This window comes from Vulpes vulpes, chromosome 14 (genome assembly GCF_048418805.1).
Source record: "Vulpes vulpes isolate BD-2025 chromosome 14, VulVul3, whole genome shotgun sequence".
In the NCBI taxonomy this organism is placed as follows: domain Eukaryota; kingdom Metazoa; phylum Chordata; class Mammalia; order Carnivora; family Canidae; genus Vulpes; species Vulpes vulpes.
Window position 1 is genome coordinate 3,927,905 of NC_132793.1, and position 26,803 is coordinate 3,954,707.

General features: G+C 48.4%; 3 protein-coding genes across 3 annotated transcripts; 2 read left to right on the top strand and 1 right to left on the bottom strand.

The window, feature by feature from the left end:
* The first annotated feature begins 609 nt into the window (after positions 1–609).
* On the top strand, positions 610–10,544 carry PRELID3B (PRELI domain containing 3B). The gene is made up of 6 exons (XM_072735491.1): positions 610–767; positions 4,762–4,930; positions 6,142–6,231; positions 6,683–6,753; positions 6,871–6,973; positions 8,769–10,544. The coding sequence occupies exons 1-6, from the start codon at positions 736–738 to the stop codon at positions 8,886–8,888; spliced, it is 585 nt and encodes a 194-aa protein (XP_072591592.1). The 5' UTR covers positions 610–735; the 3' UTR covers positions 8,889–10,544.
* Positions 10,545–11,079: 535 nt separating this feature from the next.
* On the top strand, positions 11,080–14,493 carry ATP5F1E (ATP synthase F1 subunit epsilon). Its single transcript, XM_072735493.1, has 3 exons — positions 11,080–11,387; positions 12,720–12,846; positions 14,337–14,493. The coding sequence occupies exons 1-2, from the start codon at positions 11,356–11,358 to the stop codon at positions 12,841–12,843; spliced, it is 156 nt and encodes a 51-aa protein (XP_072591594.1). The 5' UTR covers positions 11,080–11,355; the 3' UTR covers positions 12,844–12,846; positions 14,337–14,493.
* A 1,864-nt stretch (positions 14,494–16,357) lies between these two features.
* TUBB1 (tubulin beta 1 class VI) lies at positions 16,358–25,129 on the bottom strand. Its single transcript, XM_026015137.2, has 5 exons — positions 25,010–25,129; positions 23,568–24,276; positions 19,944–20,052; positions 19,334–19,444; positions 16,358–19,239 (listed from the first exon to the last, which is right to left on the bottom strand). The coding sequence occupies exons 2-5, from the start codon at positions 23,622–23,624 to the stop codon at positions 18,143–18,145; spliced, it is 1,374 nt and encodes a 457-aa protein (XP_025870922.1). The 5' UTR covers positions 23,625–24,276; positions 25,010–25,129; the 3' UTR covers positions 16,358–18,142.
* Between the last annotated feature and the right edge of the window lie 1,674 nt (positions 25,130–26,803).

Genomic DNA, 26,803 nt, shown 5'->3' on the forward strand with positions numbered 1-26,803 from the left:
AGAGAAGGGGTGGCTGGCTGGGTGATTGCATGACTCTGGGGCCTCACAGTCCAGGCCAAGACAGGAGGGGGCCGGCTGGTTGGTTGGATGACTTCAGGGCCCCCCCAGTCCCAAGAGAGAGAAGGGGTGGCTGGTTGGGTGATTGCATGACTCTGGGGCCCCCACGGCCCAGGCCGAGAGGGAGGGGGCGGGCTGGCGGCCCGATTGGACTCTGGGGCCCGACGGTCCATGTTAAGACAAGCAGCCGCACGGCAGGGCCCGGGTGCAGGCGGGGCTGCTGCCGCCCTCGGCCGCCCGCGGGGCCTAGCAGGGCAGGAGCGCGCCAGGCGGCGGCTGGGCCTGGCCCAACTCTGCGCAGAGGTCAGCGCTCCCCGCGCTCCCCGCGCTCCCCGCGCCGCCCGCGAGGGGGCGGGCAGCCGGCCGCGTGCCGCGCCTGCGCAGCGCAGCGCCTACGCCGGCGGCCCCGGGCGCTGCCCCGGAACTGCGCCGGCGCGTTGCGCCCGGCGCTAAGGGGCGGGGCCTCGTTGCGCCGCGCGCCGGGCTGGGGCGACACCCGGACGGGATAGGGCGTGAGGCCGCGCGTCGGGACGTCCCTGGCGTCGGGCCCCACGGCGCGTGCGCGGTGCGCGGTGCGCGGCCGGCGGGGCGGCTGCGGGGGCGGGGCGGGGGCAAGTGTGGCTTTTTTGCCTCATTGTCCCCTAGCGCCGCCCGGACGCCGCGCGGGCCGCCGGCACCATGAAGATCTGGACTTCAGAGCACGTCTTTGAGTAAGTTTGGGGCGGGGGGCGGGGCGGCGGGGCGCACGGGGCAGGCGCGGGGTGGGCGGGCCGTTTTGGCGAGGCCGGGGCGCCCCTCAGGAAGCTTCCAGGCGCCGGGCCTGGGGGGGGGGGCCGGGCCCCGGAGCCCAGGTGGGGGAGGGGTGGGGGGCCGAGCCCAGGTGGGGGAGGGGCGGGGGCCGAGCCCAGGTGGGGAGGGGGCACCCGGAGCGCAGGTGGGGGAGGGGCGGGGACCGGAAGTCTAGGTGGGGGAGGGGCGGGGACCCGAAGGCTGCGGCCCAGGCTCCCCCCCGCCCCCCGAGAGGGCCTGGGACCTCCGCCCCGCCGCCCGGTCGTCGGCCGTGCCCGGGGAGGGAGGCCCGTGCGTGTCACCTCCGGCCGCGCGGTCCCCGCCGAGCCTCGGGCGGCGTCGCGTGCGGTGCCTGCTGGGTGAGCCGGGGTGCAGGTCCGGGTCCCCGAGCCCCGCGACCTTGGGCCGCCCCTTCTTGCGGGGACGGGACGGGGACCCGGGCCGTGAGCCGCCCCCGGCAGGCTCGGCGCTCCGCCCGCGGGGAACAGCCGCGCGGACCAGCAGCTGCGGCGTTTGGGGCGCTAAGAAGCAGTTAATGCGCTTAAGTTACTCCGGGGCAGCAGCCTCCGCTTGATTGCCGCCCTCGGCCTACGCTCTGTTGCCCTTGACGTTTGAGTCCGTTTTTGAGCCGACTGCTCCGTCCCGCCGATCTCGCTGCTCTTGCCACACTGTTTTAGTTTTTATAGCTTTGCAGTATGTTTTAGTCTGACCATTTGATTTAAAAAAAAAAAGAAAAGAAAACAAAACCATGTTTCCAAGGGCAGTTTCAAAAGAAGTTGTAAGCTCTCTCCGTATTCAGTGAATCAGGCCCATCCAGGAGTCCACTGGGTCCTGGGAAGTGTGATGTTAGTTAGCCTCGGGGAAGATTCCTTTTTTCCCTAATGCTTTCACTAATGCTTACAGTCTTTGGGGGTTAAAAAAAAAAAAAAGACTCTAAATTTGCAATCTTTCTCTTCACCCGGTTGCAGTCTTTCCTACTCTGTTTCAGCCCCCGGGATCATGGATGGTTTCTTGCTGGCAAGTCCTCTTCTGGATTTCGGTGCTTCGGAAGTTCTTTAAACTTGATTACCACCTCTTAGAACTTGATTCTGCGGCACTTGGGTGGCTCAGTGGTTGAGGGCCGCCTTGGGTTCAGGTGGTGATGGATCCGCATCAGGGGGGTCCTGGGTTTGAGTCTGGCATCAGGGTCCCTACAGGGAGCCTGCTTCTCCCTCTGCCTATGACTGCCTCTTTCTGTCTCTCATGAATAAATAAATAAATAAATTTTTTTTAAGATTTTATTTTTTTATTCATGAGAGACACAGAGAGAGGCAGAGACGCAGGTAGAGGGAGAAGCAGGCTCCATCCCGGGACCCTGGGCTGAAGGCAGGCGCTAAACCGCTGAGCCACCCAGGGATTCCCCAATAAATAAAATCTTTAAAAACAAAAACCACTTGATTCTGTCTTCCTGACACACTTCTCCCTGCCACCCCTGTCTCCATTCCTTCTGCTTTTAAGTGTTTTCCTCTCTTCCCCTTCTTCGTAAATGTTCGAGAAGATTCTGTTAATGGGCTTCTTGTCTTGGATCTCATCAGTGATTCTTAATCTTCTTGCTATATGTCTCTCTGAGATTTGGTGAAATCTCTGGGATCCTCCTCCCAGAAGACAGACTTAAACATATGCTAGACATGTCCTGGGAGAAGCAGCTCCAATCCCGATTCTCCCCAAGTAATCTGGGCTTTTCAGTCAGGGTCCCAGCTAATACATACTTATGACACCCAAATCTGTATCTTGGGCTCCAGCCTCTCTTGAACTTCAGATCCTTATTTTCAGGTCTTACCAGACATCTCTGCTTACATGTCCTATGGGCTCTTCAAACTTGGTCCTGAAATGGAAGTTACCATCTCCACTCCCAAATCTTAACCATTGTCAAGTGTTTCCTATCTTTTTTTTTTTTTTAAGTGTTACCTATCTTAAGGATGCTGCTGTCTGCAACATCAAGAGTCCTCATTCTGTGGCTTCCCCGTATTTGTCCAGCACTTCCTTCTGAGGCTTCACATATAGTTGGCATCCAAGTGGAGCCATTCATGGATTCCCTCAACAAATAGGAATAGAGCCCTATGTGCCAGGGCTCTTGAATTGGTTACATATTGGTAGATTAATCAAGATGTTGTTGCTGCCTGGCTGGAGTTAAGTGTATCTAAATGTCTACCCACCTCCCTTTATAGGTGAAGATATTGGGCAGGTGGGTAAGATTTCCTTCTGTCCTTTGGTGCCATTCTGAGTGTCTTCCAGCGTCAGGTCTTTTCACATGATTACATTAGTGGGGTTCAGATTAATTGCTGGAAGACTGTTAATGTGCATCCTGTGTAATGTTTGAGCTGATTGTGTTTCATGAAGCAGTCTTAGTTCAAGTTAAGTCAACACCAGTGTTGTTGAGTTGGCTCAGAGAAGGACTATATTACAAATAATACATAACCACTCCGAAGCCATGTGCAATTATTAATTTTTTAGAGGGGATGGAGGAAAGAGATAAGTGCAAGGAAGCCAGCTAACCGTGGTATATGACTAGATGGAGACAGGGACAGGGTTCATCTGATTTTCATTTTAGATAGTTGCCTTGGTAACAATCTGAGTGCTCGGCCTGTATCACTTCTATTTGTGGGGACTGTTTAGATTTATGAAGTAGCTCCCCTTATATAGCTGCATTGATTGCTGAATAAGGCTTGAGATTAAAAACAGAATGAGGTTCATTTATATAATAGCAAAAATGAAAACATTAAAAATAATGTCTATTTTTAATGGACTGGTTGTCCAAGGTTCTGGGAAATGAATGGTGTTGAGATTTTCCTTCTATTGGCAAGAAGTAGTTGTCAGGCTTAGTTCTCTGAAAAGTTGAACTGGATTAACGGCCTACCTGTTTTGCTTTTAGAAAAATAAAAAGTAATGCTGTGTGGTTTATCGGTAAATGTGGTTTGAAACATTATCTCCAGATCTTTTTTTCCTTTCAACGAAGACAAGAGCGCAGATAGGGTAGCATCAGACTGCAGGTGGGCTCAATCACGTCTAATACTCATTGTCGTTAATAAGGAGCTCTTTTGAAAAGGATGGCTTTTGTACCAGCATCTTATTCACACAAGTTGTGAACAAATGTACATCACATTTTGAATCATCCAAGCACACGGGCTTTTTCAAGAAGATAATATTAAGAGAGAATGTTAGAAAAGAGTATATTAGGAGCGCCTTAAAAATACTTTATGATATTGAGTGACCTTTTCAAAACAAATCAGAATCACTCCTTTGGGGAAAGCCATGGATAAAGATTGGAGGGGCCACTGTTATTTATTACCTTAACATAGGGAAAAATATTTTAATTTACAGTATTTAAATCAATAATACTTTGGGTCTTTTTGTAATCCCTAATAAAAGAATTTATGGTGTCTGTTCTACTTTTGTTACATCTTTATAGCTTTTTGGAACTTGGACCAGACAAAACAACAAATGGTATAATAATAACAATTTTTCCTGTTTGTTTTCGTAGAACATATTTTTTTTAAATACATTTTTATGAATCCATGGTTCTTAGAAACAATTTACATGTGAAAGTGAACATGAGTAAATAGGAAAGATTGTTTAAGAAACTGTACTCTAAAAAAAAAAAAAAAACTGGACTCTAATGCATTATAGGCTATTTATATCTCTGTAAACCTCAGTTGTACCATACAGCCTGTGTGCTGAGAAAACACAGAATTCTATATGTGTTCAAAATGTAGATTGAGCTCCCCAAATCATTTTTTAGTCAGGGTTTTAGAAAAATAATTTTCCCTAGTTAAATTAATTAAGCTTCAACTATAAAGAATGATTTGAAGGGTTATAAAAACGGTATAATTTATATGCATGTTTTTCAAATGTTTGGTTTTTGGTTCATGTCGGCAGCCACCCATGGGAAACTGTTACGACAGCTGCAATGCAGAAATACCCAAACCCTATGAACCCAAGTGTGGTTGGAGTTGATGTGTTGGACAGACATATAGATCCCTCTGGAAAGTTGCACAGCCATAGACTTCTCAGCACAGAGTGGGGACTGCCTTCCATTGTGAAATCTGTAAGTGTGTCTTTATTCCTGTGGAAATGTGACTGCTGTAGAGAAGTTTTCTAAACCACATTATAATTTCAAATAGGTTGTGGGAGCCGATTCTGAATGTCATTTTTGCATCAGTTCAAATTGTATTATAATAAACTTGAGTTATGAGTGTATAATGAATTGGAAATATTATTACAGTCTTCATGAAGGCGCCTGATAAAACCTTCTGAAGGAAGCCAGCTAATGCTCTGTAATCTAAAAGGAGTTGAGTTCTGCTTTTCCTGCTTTTGCCAACCACTCCAGGCCAGTAGTGAGATCTGGAGGCTGGGGGCTGGTGGTTATGTTTAGCAGACAGTGGCTGTGGTCCATGGTGGGTCGTGACACTAAGTGAAGAGTGTACTCTCAGACTCAGCTAGGCCACAGTCGTTCCGAGGTTTGAGTCTCCTCCCCATACATTTAAAAACAGAATTCTATTCAGTTACATGTGAGCAGGCTTTAATGAGCCAATTTAACCAGCAAGACACTGGAGTGCCAGATGATTACAATGTGAGAGAACTCTGGTATAATAAGCAGACTCCCGTTTCTTTCTCCTTGGGGAAGGGAGGTCCACTCAGAAAACTAAAGGACACATTTTTCAACAGAAGTGTCCTAATTGCTTTGTATGCACAAATGCCTGCGTTGGATAGCAGGGACACAGAAATAAGCAAGGTCAGGGGGGCTGGCTTGAGGTCCAAGCACAGCAGTGACCCTGGACGGGATGCATTATCCTCCTTCATGAGATCGTCATTTTTCTGTCTGGACAACGAAGCCGCAGCACCCTCTCCCTCAGACTGCTCTAGGAAAATATTGACAGATATTCCCGAGCTCTCCTTTCTCCAGATGCCATGTTTACCCAAATATTCTGATTTCCATATTTCAGGCTCAGTGCTCCGTCGTCACACCTTGGCGGTTTCAGTGTCTGTTTTATACAGCACGCGTTCTCCCCGGGCTGGTCGCTAATTGCCTCTGGGAAGGGTTTTTGTATCTGGCAGTCTCATCTCATTCATGGTGTGTGAATTCCTGTTACCCTCAGACGGGCCTCATTTCTGACCTTTGTCTGATTCCTTCTGTCTTTTATGAAACAGATTTTTTAGTTCAAGATATTAACACATTTTTACCTTCAAATAAAATATTGATACGCTTGCTAAGAAATCCCTCCTCCTCTGATTAGTAATTGTGAACGTTTTATTTAGCTTATTGGCGCGGCAAGAACTAAAACATACGTGCAGGAACATTCTGTAGTTGATCCTGTAGAGAAGACAATGGAACTTAAATCTACTAATGTAAGTTTTGGCTTCCATTTGTTTTGATTTTAAACTAATAGCTTTTTTTTTTTTTTTTTGTCTCTTATGGTTGATGTACAGGTGAATATTTACTCTTCACCGTAGCTTAGGAAATCAAAGATTATATGTTGTATTGTCTTTTCCTGTTTGCAGCTTAGCCTCACTGCTCCAGTGAGGCTCCTTATTGTTTCCAGGGGACAGCACACAATAAAATGAATTTGGGATCATGTGCACATTCTTACTGTAATGGTTTTGTCATACTCATTATTTTTATAATAAAAAGGAAGCAGTGAATAGTGAAATTTAAGTTCTGTTTTTGCAATAATATCAAAGTGGTTTATTTGTTATTTATATAATTACCTAGCATGATTTTGGTTTGTGAATTAATTTCATAAATGTTTCATCTTCGTTCCAAAGTGATTGGAGTTTGTTTTTTTTCTTCATTCTGTAGATTTCATTTACAAATATGGTTTCAGTAGATGAAAGACTTATATACAAACCACATCCTCAGGACCCAGAAAAGTGAGTAAAAAATGTTTTGACAAACTTCTTTTACCAGGTGTTTTAATTTTTTTTTCTCATGTGTTTCTTAAAAAATGAAAGGTCATTCTGAAACTATGTGAATGTGTCGTATTCCAGAACTGTTTTGACTCAAGAAGCCATAATCAGTGTGAAAGGAGTCAGTCTTAGCAGTTACCTTGAAGGACTGATGGCGAGCACGATATCTTCAAATGCTAATAAAGTAAGTGAGGCTGCTCCCTGATCCTTACTCAAGGGTTTCCTGTCTTGGAAGAGCTTAGTACCAAGCGTGTGTTTGTCCTGGCAAACAAACTCTCAACCACGATGCAGTGAGAATTCTTTTAGGCAGTTTCTTGCATAGGCTCTGGGGGCTGGCACCCCTGGATTTATGTGCAAGCCATTACTCTTCTGGCCTTTCAACCTTGGACAATTAAGTTAACTTTTCTGTGCCTCAGTTTCCCCATCTGTGAAGTGAAGATCAGTCAGCCGTCTTGCTAGTTTGGGCATGAATCGCAAATGAGAAGACCTGAAAAGCGTGGGAGAAGTACTTGGTCATGTCACTGTGTACTGTTGTTTAAGATGCCAGTTCTCAGCCTTTTTCATCATCCTCTCTGCCCTGCAAGCCGCAGGTCCATTTTAGACATTCTTTTTCTCTTAACGGCCACCAGCACATGAAAGTATTTAACACCATGGATAGATGAATGAAAGGGTGAAGGTGTACTTTGTACATTAAAAGAGTGAGAATTTTTTTTAAAGGATTTACTTTTTTTTTTTAATTTTTATTTATTTATGATAGTCACACAGAGAGAGAGAGAGACAGAGACACAGGCAGAGGGAGAAGCAGGCTCCATGCATCGGGAGCCCGATGTGGGATTCGATCCTGGGTCTCCAGGATCGCGCCCTGGGCCAAAGGCAGGCGCCAAACCGCTGCGCCACCCAGGGATCCCAGAATTTTTTTTTTTTAACGTCTCCCCACCTCTGATATTTGCCCCCTTGGAGAATGTAGGATATAAAACAATTTAAGTTTTGAGAAAGAGATACTTAATGCATTCTAGTCTAACACACGTTTAATGGAATTATTCAGCACTGCAAAGATACTTACAGATGTCTTCTCTGTATTAGGGTAAGTGCTGGGCTAGACTAGGGACTAGCAGGTAACAAAACAAGTATGGTCCCTGCCTTCGTGGAATGAAGAGGAAGTCGATGTTAATCACGCCATTAGGAAAGGAAGAGTACAAAGAGATGCAAGTATTTCATAAGTGTTCTGTTGAGTGCTGAATGAGGGACACATCGGCTGTGAGGGATGTGCTGGGAAGCCTGTGGCAGAGGGGCTGCATGTGCAAAGGCACTGAGAGAGGAAGCAGGAAATACTCCTCCTTTCCTCAAGAACCTGCATAAAGTACCAGGAGAGACTGGTTGAAGAGGGAATCGGGGACCAGATCTTTCAGCACCTTATCCAGGATTTTGGTTTAAAATAATGGACTAAAAGGGACATGTGGGTGGCTCAGCAGTTGAGTGTCTCCTTTTGGCTCCAGGTGTGGTCCTGGAGTCCCAGGATTGAGTCCTGCACTGGGCTTCCTACGTGGAGCCTGCTTCTCCCTTTGCCTGTGTCTCTGTCTGTGTGTGTGTGTGTGTCTCATGAATAAATAAATACAATCTTTAAGTAAATAAATAATGGGCCAAAAAAAATGGGTTTGACCTTTTGACCCCACCCCAAAGGGACCACTCTAACCTGAAATAAATGATCATGATCATTGAATCGTGGAATCTTTTGAAAACATCCTCTGAATGCAAAATAAAAATGAGTTTATAGATCAATCCAGTTGCCCAAGGCATTCAATATTTGGTGAGTAATATTAAAGTAAAAAAAAAAAAAAAGCAAGGACAAGAACAATCCATCCTGATGAGGTTTAGTTATACTTGTAAATGCTCCTTGTTACTTCCGGATGTGCCATTCATTGGATATGTGCCTCTGCTCTCACTTGGTAACAATCAATGTGTTGGATTTTTTTTTTAAGGGCCGAGAAGCAATGGAATGGGTGATACATAAATTAAATGCTGAGATCGAAGAATTGGCGGCTTCGGCGAGAGGGAGCATAAGGACGCCGATGGCAGCGGCAGCGTTTGTAGAGAAATGAGGCTGAAAATTGGTGCTCCACATCCACTCCCCAGGTCTCTGCAAACCGGCAGTATATTTATTTGTTATTTAAAAAATAAAACTGTATTTTAGGTAGAGGGGTTTTTTTTTTTTAATAAGCTGAAGAAAAGCTATAGGACTTCTGATCAAAACACAGAGGTATAGGATTTCTAAATAAAAGGGATCATCTGAAGTATTGTTTGAAATGACCATCTGATTTTGAGGATTCCAGTATTTTGTGAAAATTGAACAGTTTTTGAAAAGTACTTGGAAAATCATATTGGCACATTAAATCTCCTTTAAGGTAGAATGGTAAAGCTTTTCATGCATTGTGATCTCTACCTGGCTTTGGACCAACCTCCGAACAAAGCAGAGCCACCTAAATACATAGAATTACCCTGCTGCAATAAACTGCAAGAGCTTGCACAAGGGAATGCTCTCTAAAAGGAGAAATTATATAGTTTGAAAAGACATATTAATTTGTATAAAATAACTTGCTCTGCTATAAACCACCATTAAAAACCAGTGTTTTGTTTTGGTACTTATATTTTCGGAGTGAAAATTATCCCTAAAATAATCTATAACTCCCAACAACAACAAAAAAGGATTTTAATGTATAAAAGAGTACTGTATTAATTTGCCAAAATTTTGGAACTTGGGAAAGGTACTACCTTCCTCAGATTTGTACTTTATGACTTAGTATGCTTATACCGTGGGCTGGTGATGTTCACTGAAAAAATAAAGTCATTACCGGAATTTTGCAGCACTCTAAACTTAAACAGAAGAACAGCTGTTCACATCTCTTAGCATTTCACATTTGCCTAACTTATAAATTGCCATGTGTCAGAATCATGGCTCTGGAATTGCTAAAGCATGATATGTCAGGTTATTTGAATATAATTACTTTTTGAAGTAATTGTGACCACAAAACATCTTTTTTACATGAAGAGCTGTATGTCATTTGAAATTACTCAAATGATGTCTTTCTGAAGCATAAATCCCAGGTACTTAGTGTTTTTAATAATACGGTGCAACTGCGGGGGGTTGGGGGCGGTGGGGAAGAAAAAAAGAATAATAATGAGAGAAGCAGCATTGACCTAAGCCAACCACTATGTGAAGTGCTTTGCAGCTTTTCCTTACGGGAAATCAGTTATTTTGGATGCTAAGGGCAGCTGCAATCTGAAAAATAATCCAGTAAATGTATTTCATATTTTGTAGCAGGCAGTTACCAACCAGGAAATAATATCTTTGATATTTGCAGTTGTTGCATACGGAGTATTTTTGTTAAAAGGTGATTAGCTCTTGCCTTTATTTTACAGTGCTTAATAAACTCACCGGGTTTCCTGTAAAAGAAACCAGTTAGTATATGTACATAAACCATAGAAATAATATGCCAAACTATTTAAAAATTAGTGTTTCTACTTAAAATGTTTAGCTTAAGACTTCTTAGGACATTTGTAAAAGCAACTTCAATGAGGTTTTTGATTTATTTTTTGTAACCGGAGATGGTTTTTACAAATGAAATAACGTTTCAATTAAACAAAACATTGCAAAATATTGATCTTTGATAAAAAGTTTACTTGTATAATTTCTGTAAAATTATACTTGTTCTAAAAAAAGGTGTAACGCCCTAATGATAAAAAGATTTCTAAGCAAATTTTTATCCTGTTTGATTTTTTTTTTACTCTGATCTAATGACAAAACTCCAGAAGTTCTCATTTTCCGCTGTGGTTGAGTAGCCGGCAGTTTGCGGCTCTTCCCTGACGGTTAGCTCGCGGGAGCCGTGGACTCGGGAGGCCCGGGAGGCCCGCGCGGCCGGGGCATCTCCCCCTGCCTGGCGTTAAAGACGGAAGCTCTCCTGTTCCTTCGCGAGAACCTTCCCGGTCCCTGAAAACTGCCCTCGGAACTGTGGCGGGCCCGGTGTGCCCCGCGGCCCTGGCGCCCCTGCCCCCTCCCCCCGCGGCGCCCCCTGCCCCGCCCCCTGCCCCACCCCCCGCCCTCTGGCCCGGGGGCGCACGTCGGGGCGGCCCCCGCAGCGCACGCGCGCGCCGGCAGGGCCGGGATTCGCTCGGGCCGCTGCCCCGGGGCGGGGGGGGCCGCCCGCGCCGCCCTCGGCTGCCCTCCTGCCCCCGCCCCCGCCGCCCCGTCAGGGTACTACGGAAGCCCGCGGGGCACACCGGGGCTCCCGCGGAACCAATCGTGGGGCGCGGCCGGCCGGCCCGCCCGGGGATTGGCACCCGAGGCCCCGGCCGCGCGCCCCCATTGGCTCCCGGCGTCGGGGGGATTCCGCGGCGGGGCAGCAGGGGCTGCTTGGGAGGGCGGGCGGGGCAAGAGGCGGTGAGATTGGCAGGTCCGCAGTCCCGCCTCTTCCGGTTCCCAAGCCTGACCTTCCTGTCGCTGGGCCGCGCGCAGAGCCGACATTGAGGCGTCCTCGCGATTCGACCCGACGCGCCCGCGCTCGCGACATCATGGTGGCGTACTGGCGACAGGCTGGACTCAGGTAGACCCGCGCTTCGGGGGTGCGGGGGCCGGCGGCGCGGCCCGGGGTCGGAGGTCACGGCGGGGGGCGGGGGTCGGGGCCGCGGCGGCGGGGGGAGGGGAGCGCGGGCCCAAGATGGCGGCGGGGGGGCGGGGGGAGCCTCGAGCCCCTGCGGGGACTCCGCTGACCCCCGTCGGCGAGGGCAGTGGAGGCCCCGGGAGCTCCCGCGTGCGGCCCGCGCGACCACGCGACCTGCGGGGATGGGGGGGGGGGGGAGTCCCCGCCTTCACACCTGTGGCTTCGTGCACCCGCTGCCATGTGAGCTGACCGGGTGGCACCGCGGGCACGTGCGCGACACGGAGCAGCCCGAGGCCCGACCCTGGGGTGGATGACGGCGGGCGCCGAGTGAGACCCAGGCCCCAGGCGCGGGGCGGGTTACTGAGCACCTGCTCTGACAGGTGCGGTGCCCCCCCCCGCGGGGCTCGCATCGTTATCCTCCTGGTTGATTCTCTCGCGTCTACAGGTGCATGAGCTCTCCGGAAGGATGGAGCAGCCTGAAGGTCAGCCCAATTAGTCAGAGCCTGAGGAGGCATTGAAATGCCTGCCTCTGGCCCAAAAAAACAAATCTGAAACCTAAGAAAATAGACAGCAGCACTCCTCCCCCCCCCCCTTTCCTGTTTTCAAAAAGTGTAAAAAGTGAGCTGACATTTTTTGGAAAATAAGATGTTGATGGGAGTCCATCTACCAAACAGGAAGCAGGCTGTTAGATGTTTTGTTAGAATTGAGGATGTTCTGTAAGGACTTTTCAGTTTCATTTAGAAACCTTAATTGGGAAGTGTCATCAGTGGCAGAACAAAATCCAATATTCTCTCAAGAAAACCTTGAAGTAATCAGAGGAAGAACTGTTGAATTCAAAATAGTTTTCTTCCTCTTAATTACATATACTTTATCTTGTAAGAATAGCGTAAAGAAAAAAAAAGTAAAAAAAAAAAAAAAAGGTGGGGGGGAAATACTTATAGCCTCCCATAACATTTTGCTCTACTTCCTGTACTGTGGGATTTTTCTTTTTTTTAGATCATTATGTATCTTTTACTTTAACATGTAACTAAAGAGGGAAGATGGTACAAGGAAGAAAAACCAAAGATTACCCATCCTAATATCAATTAAGACTTAGGTGCATTTCTTTCTGGTCTTTTTCTCTGTGTAGATTGGCTTCTGGCGCTGATCATTTTTAAATCCAGTTCTACAATAATGTACAATCTAACCAAAATTAAGTGTGGGAAGGAAAAAAAAAAGTAATACCAATCTGGTCGGATCATTGAACATTAATTTTATGTTATCTTTTACTTCCAGCTACATCCGATACTCCCAGATCTGTGCAAAAGCAGTGAGAGAGGCACTGAAGGCAGAATTCAAAGCAAATGCCGAGAAGACTTCCGGCAGCACCGTAAAAATTGTGAAAGTGAAAAAGGAGTAATCTGTAAGTTACTGATTTGTTAGAAAAGACTTGCATCTTGTTTTTAGAGTACCTTCAAAACAAAGTAATTTTAGTTTTGAATTCTGACCGGTTTTTTTTTTTTTTTTTTTGGTCAATCAGTACATTCAGACGTTATTTAGCAGGGTAATAATTTAAAGCATACAGGTGATAGGATTCCTGTGGCATCATAAAAGAATCTTGTTTCGGGCCCTGACAAGCAGAAGTAATTGGCACATTGATTTTCAGCTCATTTAGCAGTGCTTAGGTAGAGAGCCATCTTATTTTAATTAAACCTGTTTCATTTGTCTGCACAACATCAAATAATTTGGAGGATAAACTCCCCACTTTTTGTAATTGCTGTCGGAGTTACATAACAGTTCAGGGGCATGACAAATTGCGGTTCTTTGCGTCTTTATTCCCCCACATCTGCTAATGTTCTCACAAATGACTGCTTCCTGAACATGACGGCTACAAGCACAGGCAAGGGTCCTGTGATTTTATCAAGCAGTAACATCTGCAAGACCCTGCAGTGACAACTGTTTTTGCTAAATTTCTGATTCTTTCGAAGGGCTTGGTTCATCTTCTCCAGAGATACGGGCCATGTAGAGTGAATTCTGTGCAATAACAGTTTTGTACAGTTGATAAATTCTGACTCTTCGTTCCCAACTACCGAAGTGATTTGATCTCCAAACTTCTTCTTGACGTTGTTATTTCAAAGATAAGCAAGGCAAATAACCAGAGAGATGTTTTTCAGATTTAATTTTCTTGTTTGGCTTTAAAAAAGGCATCAGACCTGCAGTAGCAAGGAAATGTGATCAATATGAATCCTTTGGCAGCTTGTGGTTATGAGCAATTTTACTTATTGGAGCTGTCTCCCCTAAGCACTTTTCATTTCCATTTTGAATTAGTAAATATTTTATTATGAGTCTGGAGATGCGGTGTTTTGAATGTAGCCCTTTTTCTAGGGGCTCTCTGTCTCATCTCGTAATTCTAAGTAATGAGACCTGGTTTTATCTTGCATTGTTTTGTTTTAACAATGAGCTAGCTGAGAAAATCACTGAGACCCTGCAGCAGTGCCGAGCCAAACTCTGCATCAAGCTACCTTGACCTTGTGATGTCCTTGGGATCAGGAAATGGTGTCCAGCTACAGTAAACAAAACAGAACAGCAAAACTGCTCTCCATATGCCCTGCAGGGGATGCTCCCAGCCCAGGAGCACAGGGGGCTTTTAGTGTCTTTTTAAAGGCAGAGTAGTTTCTTTATTGCCAGGAGTGTACTTGGCCCTGCTTAGGAGGGAAGAGTCCCCCGTTCAGTCAAGGCCATGCAGGTGAACCAGCACTTCTAACAGCCAAGAGCCAAGGGTCAGCATCAGCCATGCGAAGTGACGCCAGAGTTATACAGTTCGTGACAAAGAATTCCTTGCCCATGTTCATGTTGCATTTTTAAGAAAACACAAAAGACTAGCAACTGGTGCATTTTCTTCTTTCCTCCTAGACCCTGACTAAAGCTTGAAATGCTACATTTTCCGAGGTGAAGATGTGTGGGTACATGTTATGGCAGATTGAAAACGATCTCCCTTCATGGAAAAAAAAAAATCCCTGTCTTGTCCTAGGTTGACAATGCCAATAAATTAAAGTATGGTTCACTCTCACTGTTGGTTTTTGTTTTCCTTTGGACTTTTTATTCATAGGAACCATGTAGTGCTGCAGGATTAGGACCTTGCAAACCAGAGTTTCTTATGGTGGGGGGAGGCAGATTTAGTATCTCATGAGCAGAGGGAAACAGAAAAGATGTTTAAAATGTCTCAGGATAGAAAGTTCTCTTTTTCATGGTATCAAATTGACAAAATTAGCCTCTTGTTGAGGCTCTCACTGTCCCTTATCTTTGAATTGCAGAAGGCACGGCAGAGTGGTGGACGGGTTTTTATCCACTGGCCTCATTCTCCTGCGCAGCTTCCTTAGCCAGTAGTCTAAATGACAATAATTACTAAAAGCATAGATTAGAGGGAAAAAGTACTAAATTGTGGTCTTCACTTTTTATCATACACTTAAAACCTGTGGAGAAGAAGTGCTCATGTCGGGATTTAAGCAAGAAATGTGCTTCACGTTGTTTTGTAAATGAATCTCTGTCCTGGGAGTGCTCCTCTTGGGAGATGGAGCAGAGCCATTCAGTACATTGCTCATCAAGTTGATGGCCGAGCTGGAGTTAAATCTTTAAAACTTGCCTGCAGGTCTCGGGCATGAGGAAGGCAACTGCTCCGTGGTGTTTGCACAGTGACTAGCTTCTTCATTAAATACTCAGGCGTGAAGACTTGTTGCAAATGTTTTGTTTTTATCTTCCTTTGAAACTTGGAAGCACTCAGCTGAGTAAAACACCCACTGCAAAGTTAACTGCTTGATTTTTAACTGTTTTGGAGAATGGAGAAATAAATTTGAACAGGAAATTTTGAAACACTGTTCAGCTTCTATGCCAGGACCAGTTCTCACCATGGTACTTAAGCTAACAATAAGATGTGGGGGCCACTGAGCAGTGCTGAGGAGGAGCCCAAGAAAATGCTTTTGTTCTGCCTTCTGCAGGCGATTTCCTGCCCCGGGACACTTGACCTGTAGGTTTTATTTAATTCTTGGCCCAGGACATGCAAGGAGGAGCTTCTGGATGAGTGTGAGAGCTGGGCCACTGGGCGGTAGCCACTTGAGGGTGCCATGAACTCTTTGCCTGGGCTGATCTGCTGTCCTGAGGTCAGGGCACCTCAGTTGCCAGCACTTCGGTTCCCAAGATCAAGGTCCTAGGAAGCATCTTTCATTACGGGGATAAGAATAAATGGATCCCAAGGCTGTCAGGCCTTTTTCATAGACGAACAAAGCCGATGGGCAAAGGGCTGAATTCTTTCCAGCTGAGTAACTAGAGAGAAGTCATCTCGGGGAGAGTGGCAGATGGGGTAATTAAGGTGAGACTTAGGGGTGGGGGCTGGTGATAGGGAACTGGGTAAAGTAACCGAATAAAAGACAAGTTGACTGCCCAACAAAGATTCTTCAAGCCTCTTTCTCTGTGATTAAAAATCCTGAACTGATACTGGGATAAAGTAAACTCCTGTATCCAGGCCAGCTGGGCAGCTGGCAGGACTACTGTGTCCAGACAACCAGGGGACCCTGATTAGACCTGTGGATATTTCACTAACTAGTTGAGTGATTTTCGAGGGAGTCCTTAATCTCTGCTCGTGCAGGGTTCTTGTGGGTAAAGTGAAGGAACCGGACAAGGTCTGAAATTCTGATCCCATGTCTCTGCCTCTGAGACCAGTGTCGCCATGGCAACCATACCACTAAAGAAATAGGCTCAAAATCTGAGGGGACAGATTTCTTTTGGTTTCTAGTGGGTTTTTTTGTTTGTGTGTGTGTGTGTGTGTGTGTGTGTGTGCGTGCGCGCGCGTTTTAATCTATTCCTACCATACAAAAGAGTAGGATGGTGAGATACATTTTGAAATATTTTTAACTACTCAAATTAATCAGTCTGGGCGGTTAGGCTCCAAGAAATGGAATTTATTTAGTCTGAAATAAAGCAATTTAGCCATTTAAAATTGAATTTCCTTGTACTTTAATGATTACTATTGAGCAAACAAAAATCTTGACAGTAATATAAATCAGCAGGGGTTTTTTTTCTTTTTTAATTTAGATCTGTATTCTTCCTTGTATCTATTTGATTGCCTTTTTAGATTGGAGAAGGCAAGTGCTAGAGGAAGCATATATAAATTCTTATAACTTCAAAGGTCATAAGTCTTTTTAGTTTCTAAGAAGTTATGAACTTCAAACAGCATAGGTACAGTTTCCTAATAAATCTGCTTTTGGTTTTAGTGCTTGAACCACAAGTAGAAAGTGTTTAAAACTTTTTTTTAAGTGTTGTAGATAAAAGGCTTGTGAAGGTGATTAGCAGAACTTCATTTTCTCTCCATACAGATTTTATGTAGTTATATCACAATGCATACATGAGGAGTGATGTTTCTCAGCATGAGCAGCCAGTGTCGTGCAGCCACCTGCTAACCTTATTGCAGATTACAAACACGAATCGGGAAACCAGAGCCTAGTTGGTTGCAAGTAAATATTTCCTGCAGGGAGGGTCAGAGCCTCTTCCATTGCTGACTACCCATGGATCAAATAGGATAGCTCAGTGGTAATTCTAGAAGGCCATTAAGACCCTTATGGCCCTGGAAGGGATGGCTGTGCTGTATGTCAGAAATAGGTAAACTGTAATTAAAAAGTTATGGATGATTTGATTACACTCCTGTGTATTTGGTCCTGTTGTAATGTGAGCAGATTAAACTCTGGTAATGGCTAAAGCTGTGTCATCATGCAAACATTTATGGCAACTTCTGCAAATTAATTTGAACTGTAAAAGTTCCCTAATGAGCCCACGTCCTCCACAAGGAGGAAGGACACTGCAGCGGGCGGCTGCCGAATTCCTGCATTTGAATGGTTGCCCAGCACACCGGGTGCCCTTTCTGAAAGAGCAGAGGCTACAGAGCGCTTTCAGAAAGTGTTTACTGAATGAAAGTGAAAAGGGCATTTTGAAATAGCCTTTACAAGGAAAACTGAAGATGGTGATTAATGAATTCCCAGAATCCAACACTCATAAGAAACTATCTCAACACACACATTAAAAGCTAGCTATTCAGAAATAAAGATCAGAGGATTGGAGTTGGTGAGTTTTGCCTGTTGTTTTGGGGGAGGGAGGTTGGCCAGGTATTTTGATGAAAAGCATTGCCACTTTTTTTTCCTCCCTTTTTCCCTTTCCAGTTAGTACGCTGACGTGCACACAAGGTCTACACAATTCACTAGTGGATGCTGACTCACTTGCCTTGGCTGCACAGCTCCCCACGTACCAATTAGTCACCTGGCTCTTCTGGAGGCCAGCAAGTACCAGGAGGTAGGATGCTGGGCAGCACACATGACAGAACCTAGGGTAAGACTCTTAGCAAGGGTGCCAAGCAAGGGTGGCAGGGTGCTTGTCAGCACCACAAACGGGTGGAGAGCACATGCCGCACACCCGGAGTCTTGGTGTCTGGTAGGGAGCTGTGCGTGCAGTGACTACCCAATCAACATTGTTCAACAAAGGCAGTGCTTCACGACAAATTCACTTTGCTATTAAAAACCAGTTAATAGAGTTTTCACAGGAGTATGGAAGTCTGGAAGGTTAGCGAATGCCAGAGGGAGGCCCCAGTGCCCCCAGCTCCCACCTGGGCCCTGTCCCCGGGATGCGCATGTGATCATTGGGGCGGACAGGGACCCTGCAGGGACCCTGCGTAGGCCTCACGCGGCCTCACCAGGTACCTGGGGCCCGTCTTCCGGCTCCATTTCTGCCTCCCCCACGGCCTCTGCATCCTCCTCCTCAGCGGCTTTGGCGTCCTGGAGCTGCTGATACTCGGACACCAGGTCATGGATGTTGCTCTCGGCCTCGGCAAACTCGCCCACATCCATGCCCTCGCTGGTGTACCAGTGCACAAACGCCCTCCTGCGGAACATGGCCGAGAAGTGCTCAGCCACGCGGCTGAAGAGCTCCTGCACGGCCGTGCTGTTGCCCATGAAGGTGGCGGCCATGCTCAGCCCCGGCGGCGGGATGTCGCAGACGGCCACCTTGACATTGTTGGGGATCCAGTCCACGAAGCAGCTGCTGTGCCGGGTCTGCACGGTCAGCATCTGCTCGTCCACCTCCCTGGTGGACATGCGGCCCCGGAAGATGCAGGCCACGGTCAGGTAGCGGCCGCGGCGCGGGTCGCAGGCAGCCATGGCGTTGCGCGCGTCGAACACCTGCTGCGTGAGCTCGGCCACCGTGAGTGCGCGGTACTGCTGGCCGCCGCGGCTGGTGAGCGGCGCAAAGCCGGGCGTGAAGAAGTGCAGGCGCGGGAAGGGCACCATGTTCACGGCCAGCTTGCGCAGGTCGGCGTTGAGCTGGCCCGGGAAGCGCAGGGACGTGGTGATGCCGCTCATGGTCAGGGACACCAGGTGGTTGAGGTCGCTGTAGCTGGGCGCCGCCAGCTTGAGCGTGCGGACGCAGATGTCGTAGAGCGCCTCGTTGTCGATGCAGAAGCAGGCGTCGGCGTGCTGCGCCAGCTGCTGCAGGGACAGCACGGCGTTGTAGGGCTCCACCACCGTGTCCGACACCTTGGGCGACGGCAGGACGCTGAAGGCGTTCAGGATGCGGTCGGGGAAGTCCTCGCGAATCCTGCTCAGCAGCAGCGTGCCCATGCCCGCGCCCGTGCCGCCGCCCAGCGAGTGCACCAGCTGGAAGCCCTGCAGGCAGTCGCAGGCCTCGCTGGCGCTGCGCACGGCGTCCAGCACGCTCTCGGCCAGCTCGGCGCCCTCCGTGTAGTGGCCCTTGGCCCAATTGTTGCCAGCCCCAGAGTTACCTGCGCAGGGAGAGGCCTGTAACCAGGCTGCCTGGGTGTCGGGGTTGGGGGGGGTGGGGGGCGGATACTGGGGGACCCCTGCAGGAAAACCTACTGTAGATGAAGCTGTCTGGATGAAAGAGCGCTCCCAGTTTGCTGGATCGGATGCTATCCATTGTCCCAGGCTCCAGGTCCACCAGCAGCGCCCGGGGCACATATTTCTTACCTGTGTAGTAAAATAAGAAGAAGTCAGCAAACTGTTGTTTTTCTAATAGTTAATGTTTCATCAAAATAGAACCTTGAGATACCAGTCAGGAAAAAGCTATCCTAGAAGACAGACATTCAGAGTGATATCCTTGACCCCAACAACGAGTGCTCAAGTCTATAAAATACCTTCAAAATACTTTTTCCGTCATGTTCTGTTCTGTTTTGTCGTCATGCCCATGATGGAGATTATGCCCCTGCTGGAAGTGTCTCCGGGTTTTCATTTAAAAACTAAACAGGAAAGTTGGTGCTTGGCAGCAGGTGTTAAGACACATGCACCCCCACCCCACCCCGTGACTTCATCGGGGGTCCTTCCTTGCCCTGGATGGGACTTGGGGATCCGCTGCACCGGGGACTTCACGGCTCTGCCTGGACATCACTCTGACGCTCCGTTCCCCAGGCCCTCGTCTGACCGCGTCCCTGGGGCAGGTGACCATTGCTACCAGAGCACAGGGTCCTACCGTGGGCCTCGTTGTAGTACACGCTGATCCTCTCCAGCTGCAAAGCACAGTCCCCGCAGTAGCCGCCCACTGGGTCGATCCCGTGCTCATCGCCAATCACCTCCCAGAACTGAAAGCAGCAGGAGGGGAAGTCAGTACAGAGGGACCCCCAGTAAAGGGCAGGTAGGCACCCGGGAGCCAGCAGGTTGACCAGAGAGACAGGAAGAGGGTGCTCCTGGGCCTGCCTGGAGCCGTCTGTCCGGCCTGGCCTCTCCCAGACGTTCTTTTAGGCCCGTTTTGTCAATGCCCACTGCACAGTGTAATTTGCTCTTGCCTCTACTAAACATGAAGACTGTGTTTTATACCCACCTGAATGCCTTAAATAAAATGCCAACACATAAAATATTAAATTGGATTTTGCTCCTATTAAATGGAGGCCGTCATATACATTAAAGCTGTCGTTTTACAATTTCACATCAGACAGGGTATCTGTAATTTCACCTTACAGTGCTTCGAGCTAGTAAAGTATAGATCCCATTAAATGAAAATGGACTGAATTCTTATCTGATTTTACAATAATTCCTCCTTCACTTGGGGATTTATTTTCATGCAGTTTTCCAAAAAGCCCATAACGAGGACATCCAGGCACGGCTTTTAGCAGTGTGCATTTTTCATGATCAGGTGTGCACACAATTCAAGATTATGCACAGCTCCTGCAACTATTTGAAACATATGACACTTTCAATCACACATACAGTATTTATTAATATAGCTGTGTGCAGAGCTCTTAATATGGGAACAGTTACTGAGATAGCCCCTTTCATTGCCCTAGAGAAGGACATATTCAAGTGCAATGAAAATATATTCATTTATGTTAAAATCCCCAAGGGTGTTTTCCTAGCCCTATCTTATAAGTGATGGCTGTGCCCTGGCCGGGGTCTCATTAACCAGACTCTATTTTATAGTAATTTACCAGCACTGTTCAGGGGCTGAAGGAATAAATAAATTTAAGTTCTATGACACCACCAACTAAGTATGGCCCCAAATAATAAGTAGTCACCAGGGCTCTAACGTTACACCAGAAGACATGATGGTGCGGTAAGAGCGGAGGCCCTATCTCGACCCTGCACTTCCTCTCTGAGCCTGGCTCCAGATTATCTACCCACTTCAGAGGGCAGGGCTGGGGCCTCCCACTTCTCTGTGTTTGACTTAGGAAAGTCTCATCAGCGTGGTGTGGAAAGATGGCAACTTCGTCTCCGGCAGTGATATTCTTTGCCCCAGCTTTTAAACAGCTGCATTAGGGATGCCTGGGTGGCTCAGCGGTTGAGCGTCTGCCTTTGGCCCAGGTCGTGATCCTGGAGTCCCAGGATCGAGTCCCACATCCAGCTCCCTGCATGGAGCCTGCTTCTCCCTCTGCCTCTGTCTCTCTGTCTCTCATGAATAAATAAATAAAATCTAAAAAAAAAATAAACAGCTGCATTAGAAGACTAGTTCTTCCTAGCTGCATTATTCACAATCGCTAAAAGGTGGAAACAGCCTATGTGTCCATGGACAGATGAGTAGATAAAATGTGGTGTATCCACACAAGGAACTATTATTTAGCCATAAAAAAGGAAGATTTGGACACAGGTTGCAACGTGGTTGAGCCTTGAGGACATAATGCTCCGTGAGATAAGCCAGACATAGAAAGGCAGATACTGTATGATGTCACTTTTATGAGGTTCCTATCCTAAATAAGTTCAAATTCTGGGGCACCTGGATGGCAGAGTTGTTTGCACGTTCGACTTTTTTTTTTTTTTTTAAGATTTTATTTATTTATTTATGAGACACAGAGAGAGAGGCAGAGACACAGGCAGAGGGAGAAGCAGGCTCCTCGCAGGGAGCCTGATGTGGGACTCAGTCCCAGGACCCCGGGATCATGCCCTGAGCCAAAGGCAGATGCTTCACCACTGAGCCACCCTGGTGTCCCTGGACCTTCGACTCTTGATTTGGGTTCTGGTCATGATCTCAGGGTGGCAGGATCGAGCCCTGCATTGGGCTCCATACTGGGCGTGGAGCCTGCTGGAGACTCCCTCTCCCTCTGTGCCCCCACCCTGCTCACACGCACTCTCTAAATAAATATGAATTTTTTTAAAAAGTTCAAATTCAAAAAAAAAAAGTTCAAATTCTTGGCTAGTATAAGGATGGGTGCCTAGGGCTGGGGGAGGGGAAATGGGGAGTTAGTATATAATGGGAACAGAGTTTCAGTTTTGCAAAAGGAAAAGCAATTTGGAGATTGGAAGCACAACACCGTGAATATGCTTAACACTATTGAACTGTACACTTAAAAATGACTAAGATGGTGGGTCGCCTGTGGCTCAGTCAGTTAAGTGTCTGGTCATGATCCGGGGTTCCTGGGATCGAGCTCCACATTGTCAGGCTCCTTTTTCAGTGGGGAGCCTGCTTCTCCCTCTCCCTCTGCCGCTCCTCCTGCTTGTGCTCTCAGTCTCTCTAATAAATAAAATATATTTTTTAAATGATTAAGATGGTAAATTTTAGGGATGCCTGGGTGGCTCAGGGGTTGAGCATCTGCCTTCAGTTCAGGTCATGATCGAGTCCGCATTGGGGTCCCCGCAGGGAGCCTGCTTCTCCCTCTGCCTGTGTCTCTGCCTCTCTCTCAGTGTCTCTCATGAGTAAATAAATAAAATCTTCAAAAAGTGGTAAATATTATACTGTGTATGTTTTACCACAATTGTTTTAACTTCTAATGCAATTAATTTTCTTAAGATTTGTTTATTTTTATTTATTTATTTTAGAGAGAGAGAGAGGCATGGGTTGGCAGAGGAAGAGAAGCTTCCAAGCATATTCCCTGCTGTGTCCGGAGCCCACACAGGCTTCATCCTACGACCCCTGAGATCACAACCTGAGCCAAAACCAAGAGTCGGACGCTTAACCGACTGAGCCACCCAGGTGCCCCAATGCAATTTAATTTGTAACGCAAATCATACTAGTGAGACTAATTTCAAAATGGCAAAGGAAACAATGAGATGGTTGTTAACACAGTACAACTGTGTAAAATTGGGGTTAAAATTTAGGTTGGAGGCCTGTTGGGCTGTGCCATCTGTTAGTTAGCCACCGAACCAGGCACTTTGTACCAAAGTTTAGGTGAGGACACACACTCATTTGTATTCCTGGGAGTGTATTTTAATTATTTCTGCTACTAAAACATTTAGGTTTACCTCATTAGTCTTCTTTTGCTTACTAAATGGAACAGATGTGGATCTTTTTAAACTTTGTAACATAAACAAGAGAAGAGAGGCAAAGGCATCTTTGTGATATGGTGTAAAAAGTTGCCCAACAAACTTTAGGCAACTGTTTTGAGACAAATTACTGTCTTTAGATACAAAAGTCGTAGGTCACAGGTCATAAAAGTAAACATGGTGTACCTGCAAGTGGCGGCGAGATAACATGAATTCAGTTAACCCTTGCAGCCTGCGCCATCAGCTGTGTCCCCTTCACCATGGGCTTTGTTTAATTAAGCCAAGTCTTCAGCAAGTGCAGGCCATCTGCTGGACTTGCTACCTTGCCCGCTGACCTGTGATACTTCGTTTGTGGGCCACACCCGGGGCCTGCAGGGAAAGCTAGTCCCGGGAATCAAGCTCTTACCTTGGCTCCAATCTGGTTGCCACACTGGCCAATCTGAATATGAACGATTTCACGCATCCTGGCTTTGCGTCCAGGTGTAGGGTCTTCGCGGAATCCTGGGTCTCTGGGAGAGCCGCCCTTCGCTGGTGGGCACCCAACACGGCTCTGGTCACCGCACTGATGGGACCAGCTGACCAAGAGGCCCGGCCGCTACTCTTCTGCTCTCTGCCTGTCATCCTGGTGGAAGGGGTGTTTCTTCCTCTCCCAACACAGAATATCGCCCAGTCACTTCCTAGAGTTCAAGACCAAAGGCTGCCTTTGTTCACAGTGCCTGGAGGCCTAGCACCAGATGCGGGCCTTGCCGTGGTGGACCCTGGGCACCAGCGCTGGCTGTGGGCTCCCTGCTGGGGGGGCTCATGATATGACAAGGGAGCCACAGCTCCCAGCTCATGGGGTGACCAGACCACCTCCAGAGAGCTTTCCCTGTCCGAGCCAGCGGTATCATGAGGAATCCTTTGTCTCAACCCATCACTTGACAGGGGAGGCCACCGTATCCAGAGCATGAAGTGACTTCACCGCAGTCCCGCAGCCAGCGAGACATGCCCCTCCCTGGCCTTCAGAACCGGCCATGGCTCCCAGGGTCTCCAGCTGTCTTTCCTCAGGAGTGGTCAGACAGCCACTGAGCTGCCCTTCAGGGAGACATGGGTGGACATTTTTATTTTTACATTGTCTAATGATAACAGAAGAAAAAAATTAATTAGTATTTATAATAGGAAAAGGCTAATGAGAGAAAGTTTCCTTCGAACTTGGCGAGAGTTGTAAAGGCGACGAGTGATCTTCAGAGTTTGGGGAAGCGCTGTCAAGAGGCACAATCTCGACTCCAGGGCTCACCATCCAGGCCTTTCCCAGCGTGACCCCACGCTTCCTCTCCAGCCCCTCTCCCGGGCTTTGGTCCTCAGAAAGCGGCCCTGTCAGGGCTCACGATGCCGCCACACCGGGCCCCCGGGCTTGTGGCCACCTGCCCTCCCCTGCCACGCACGTTCACACCGGCGTGGCTCTTCCCCTGTCCTGCACGCCGAAGCCCCTGGGGCAGCAGCAGACAACCACACCGGGGGGCACCTGCGTCCCCAGACCCCCTCTCCAGTGTTGGCCGAGCTCCCAAGGTCCCCGCTCTCGAACAGCTACACACAGGGACCTGCCGTGTGCTGGGCTCGCAGCGGGAGCCGGGGATGTGGAAATGAAGGAGACCCGTGCGGGGGCCCTGAGCCAATGGAGGAGCTCTCGGTGGCGGATACTGGCCCCTGGACCCGGATTCAAAGGCAGGACGGAAGGTATCAGACCCTACCCGGCACTCCCTCCCCTGCCTCCCACTGGCAGGTGACCTTGGCGGAAGGGTCGGTCCTGCCTGGGCCCGAGCCCCACCCAGACCCGCAGCTCCTAAACCCTGCGTACTTTGCACAAACCTGGGGAGGCCCAAGGTGGGAGGTCAGTGGTAAGGACAGGAAAGTCACTAACTGCTTTGTAGGAGGGGCCTTTGGGCTGCAAAACAGCCTCTACTTCTCCCAAAGGAGCTGAGCCACAATGTAGGAGGAGCTGGAATCCCTCAGGAGAAATCAGACGTGGGGAAGAAGGACTTTGCCCCGTGGGTGCCAGCACAGGCCTGCTCGTCCTGCACTGTCCAGTGACCTCACGGGCCATGTGCCATGTGCGGACCGAGAGCTCCGGGTGACCCTCGGTCGGATCCCGGCCCCGCCAAGAAGCTGCGGTAAGGGACACTAGCAGGACAGCTAAGAAACCTGAATACAGACCCTGTAGACCGAGTAACCACATTGTATCCACGTGTATTTCCTGAATTCGATCCTGGCCTAACGGTTACACAAATGGAAATTCTTGTTTTCAAGAGATACTACGAAACGTTCAGGGTCAGGAGTCACCTTGCCCCCAGCTTACTGGCAAACAGTTGGGCAACCACGGTAACAATGTGATAAATGTCGAGAGACAGGTTAAACAAATGTGGCAAAATGTTAACAATTGGTGAATCTTTGCAAACTAAGTACAAGATTAATACTCTTGCAACATCTCTAAGGTTGGAATGTTTTTCTACTCCCAGCTGAATGACCACATGATTGCAGATGCTTCTGGCCCAAACCCTGCCACCCCCGAAGGTAAAGAGAAGAAAGTGCAATTTCGAGAGGGGGAAATTTGCATGTACTTAGCATTTTTTCACACGTTAAAAAAAAATAGATATATACACAGAATCAACCCTTCAGCTCCCCTAGAAGTTGCCTACCTTCCCTCCTGCGCTCTCCCCTCTGACCCCTCACCTGCCCTCCCCACCCTCCCCTGCTCGAGGGACCTCAGAACTCCAAGGCAGCCCCACCCCCTGCTCCCGCAGCCCCCCGCGGGCCCCAGCTGCCTGGTTTTCAGCGGGTTTGCAGCTTATCCTCCCTGCCAGCCTGGGAGCTGCCGCGTCCCGAGGGCCTGACACGGGGAGGGCCTCAGTGAACGTTTGGGGGGGCGCCCGGCCGCCGGGCTCTCCGAGCAGCCTTGCTGAGGGCGGCAAGTTTTCCTAAAGCCAATAATGTACTTATTCACGAGGCTGTCCCGATGGTGAGGTGGGGGCACGGCGCCTGAGGACTCGCGTCCCAGGCCCCTGAGCGGTGGTCTAGGCTCAAAGTCTAGACTGTTCCAAGAAGGCTGGATGTCAGGAAGGGGCTGTCGATGAGCGACCGCACGCGCTATTCCGGGAAGCCGTGGCTGGCGGCACTGAAAGGGGCCGCGTTGGCCGGGCCGAGGCGCAGCTGTGACCGCCTGTGTTCATTCGTCGGGGCCCTCCCGAACCTCGCCCGGGAGCACATTCCTCTTGGTCATCTCCGTTTGCTCAGGGAGGGGAAAGACCAGCTCTCCAGATGGGCGCTTAAATGGTTTTTCTGTTAATGGGGCGGTTGGCAAAAAAGAAGGGGGGGACCCTGTTTGCTTTGATTCCCGGCTCCGGGCAGTGTTGACTCAGTCTGGGCGGCTCTGCTGAGCTTTGGCCACCGCGAGGGGCGGGGCCGTCGGGCGGGAGGCTTGGTGGCACCAGGCCCCTCCTCCCGAAACCTCAACTTCCCCAGCTGTAAAATGGGACGATGGTCCTGAGACCCAGGCTTGCGGGAAGACAGAGACGCGGGGACCGACCCCCAGCACCCCTTCGCGGGTGCGGTTTCTCACATGGGCTTGGCGGGACGGATGCAGATTTGTGCACAGCACCTGGGAGC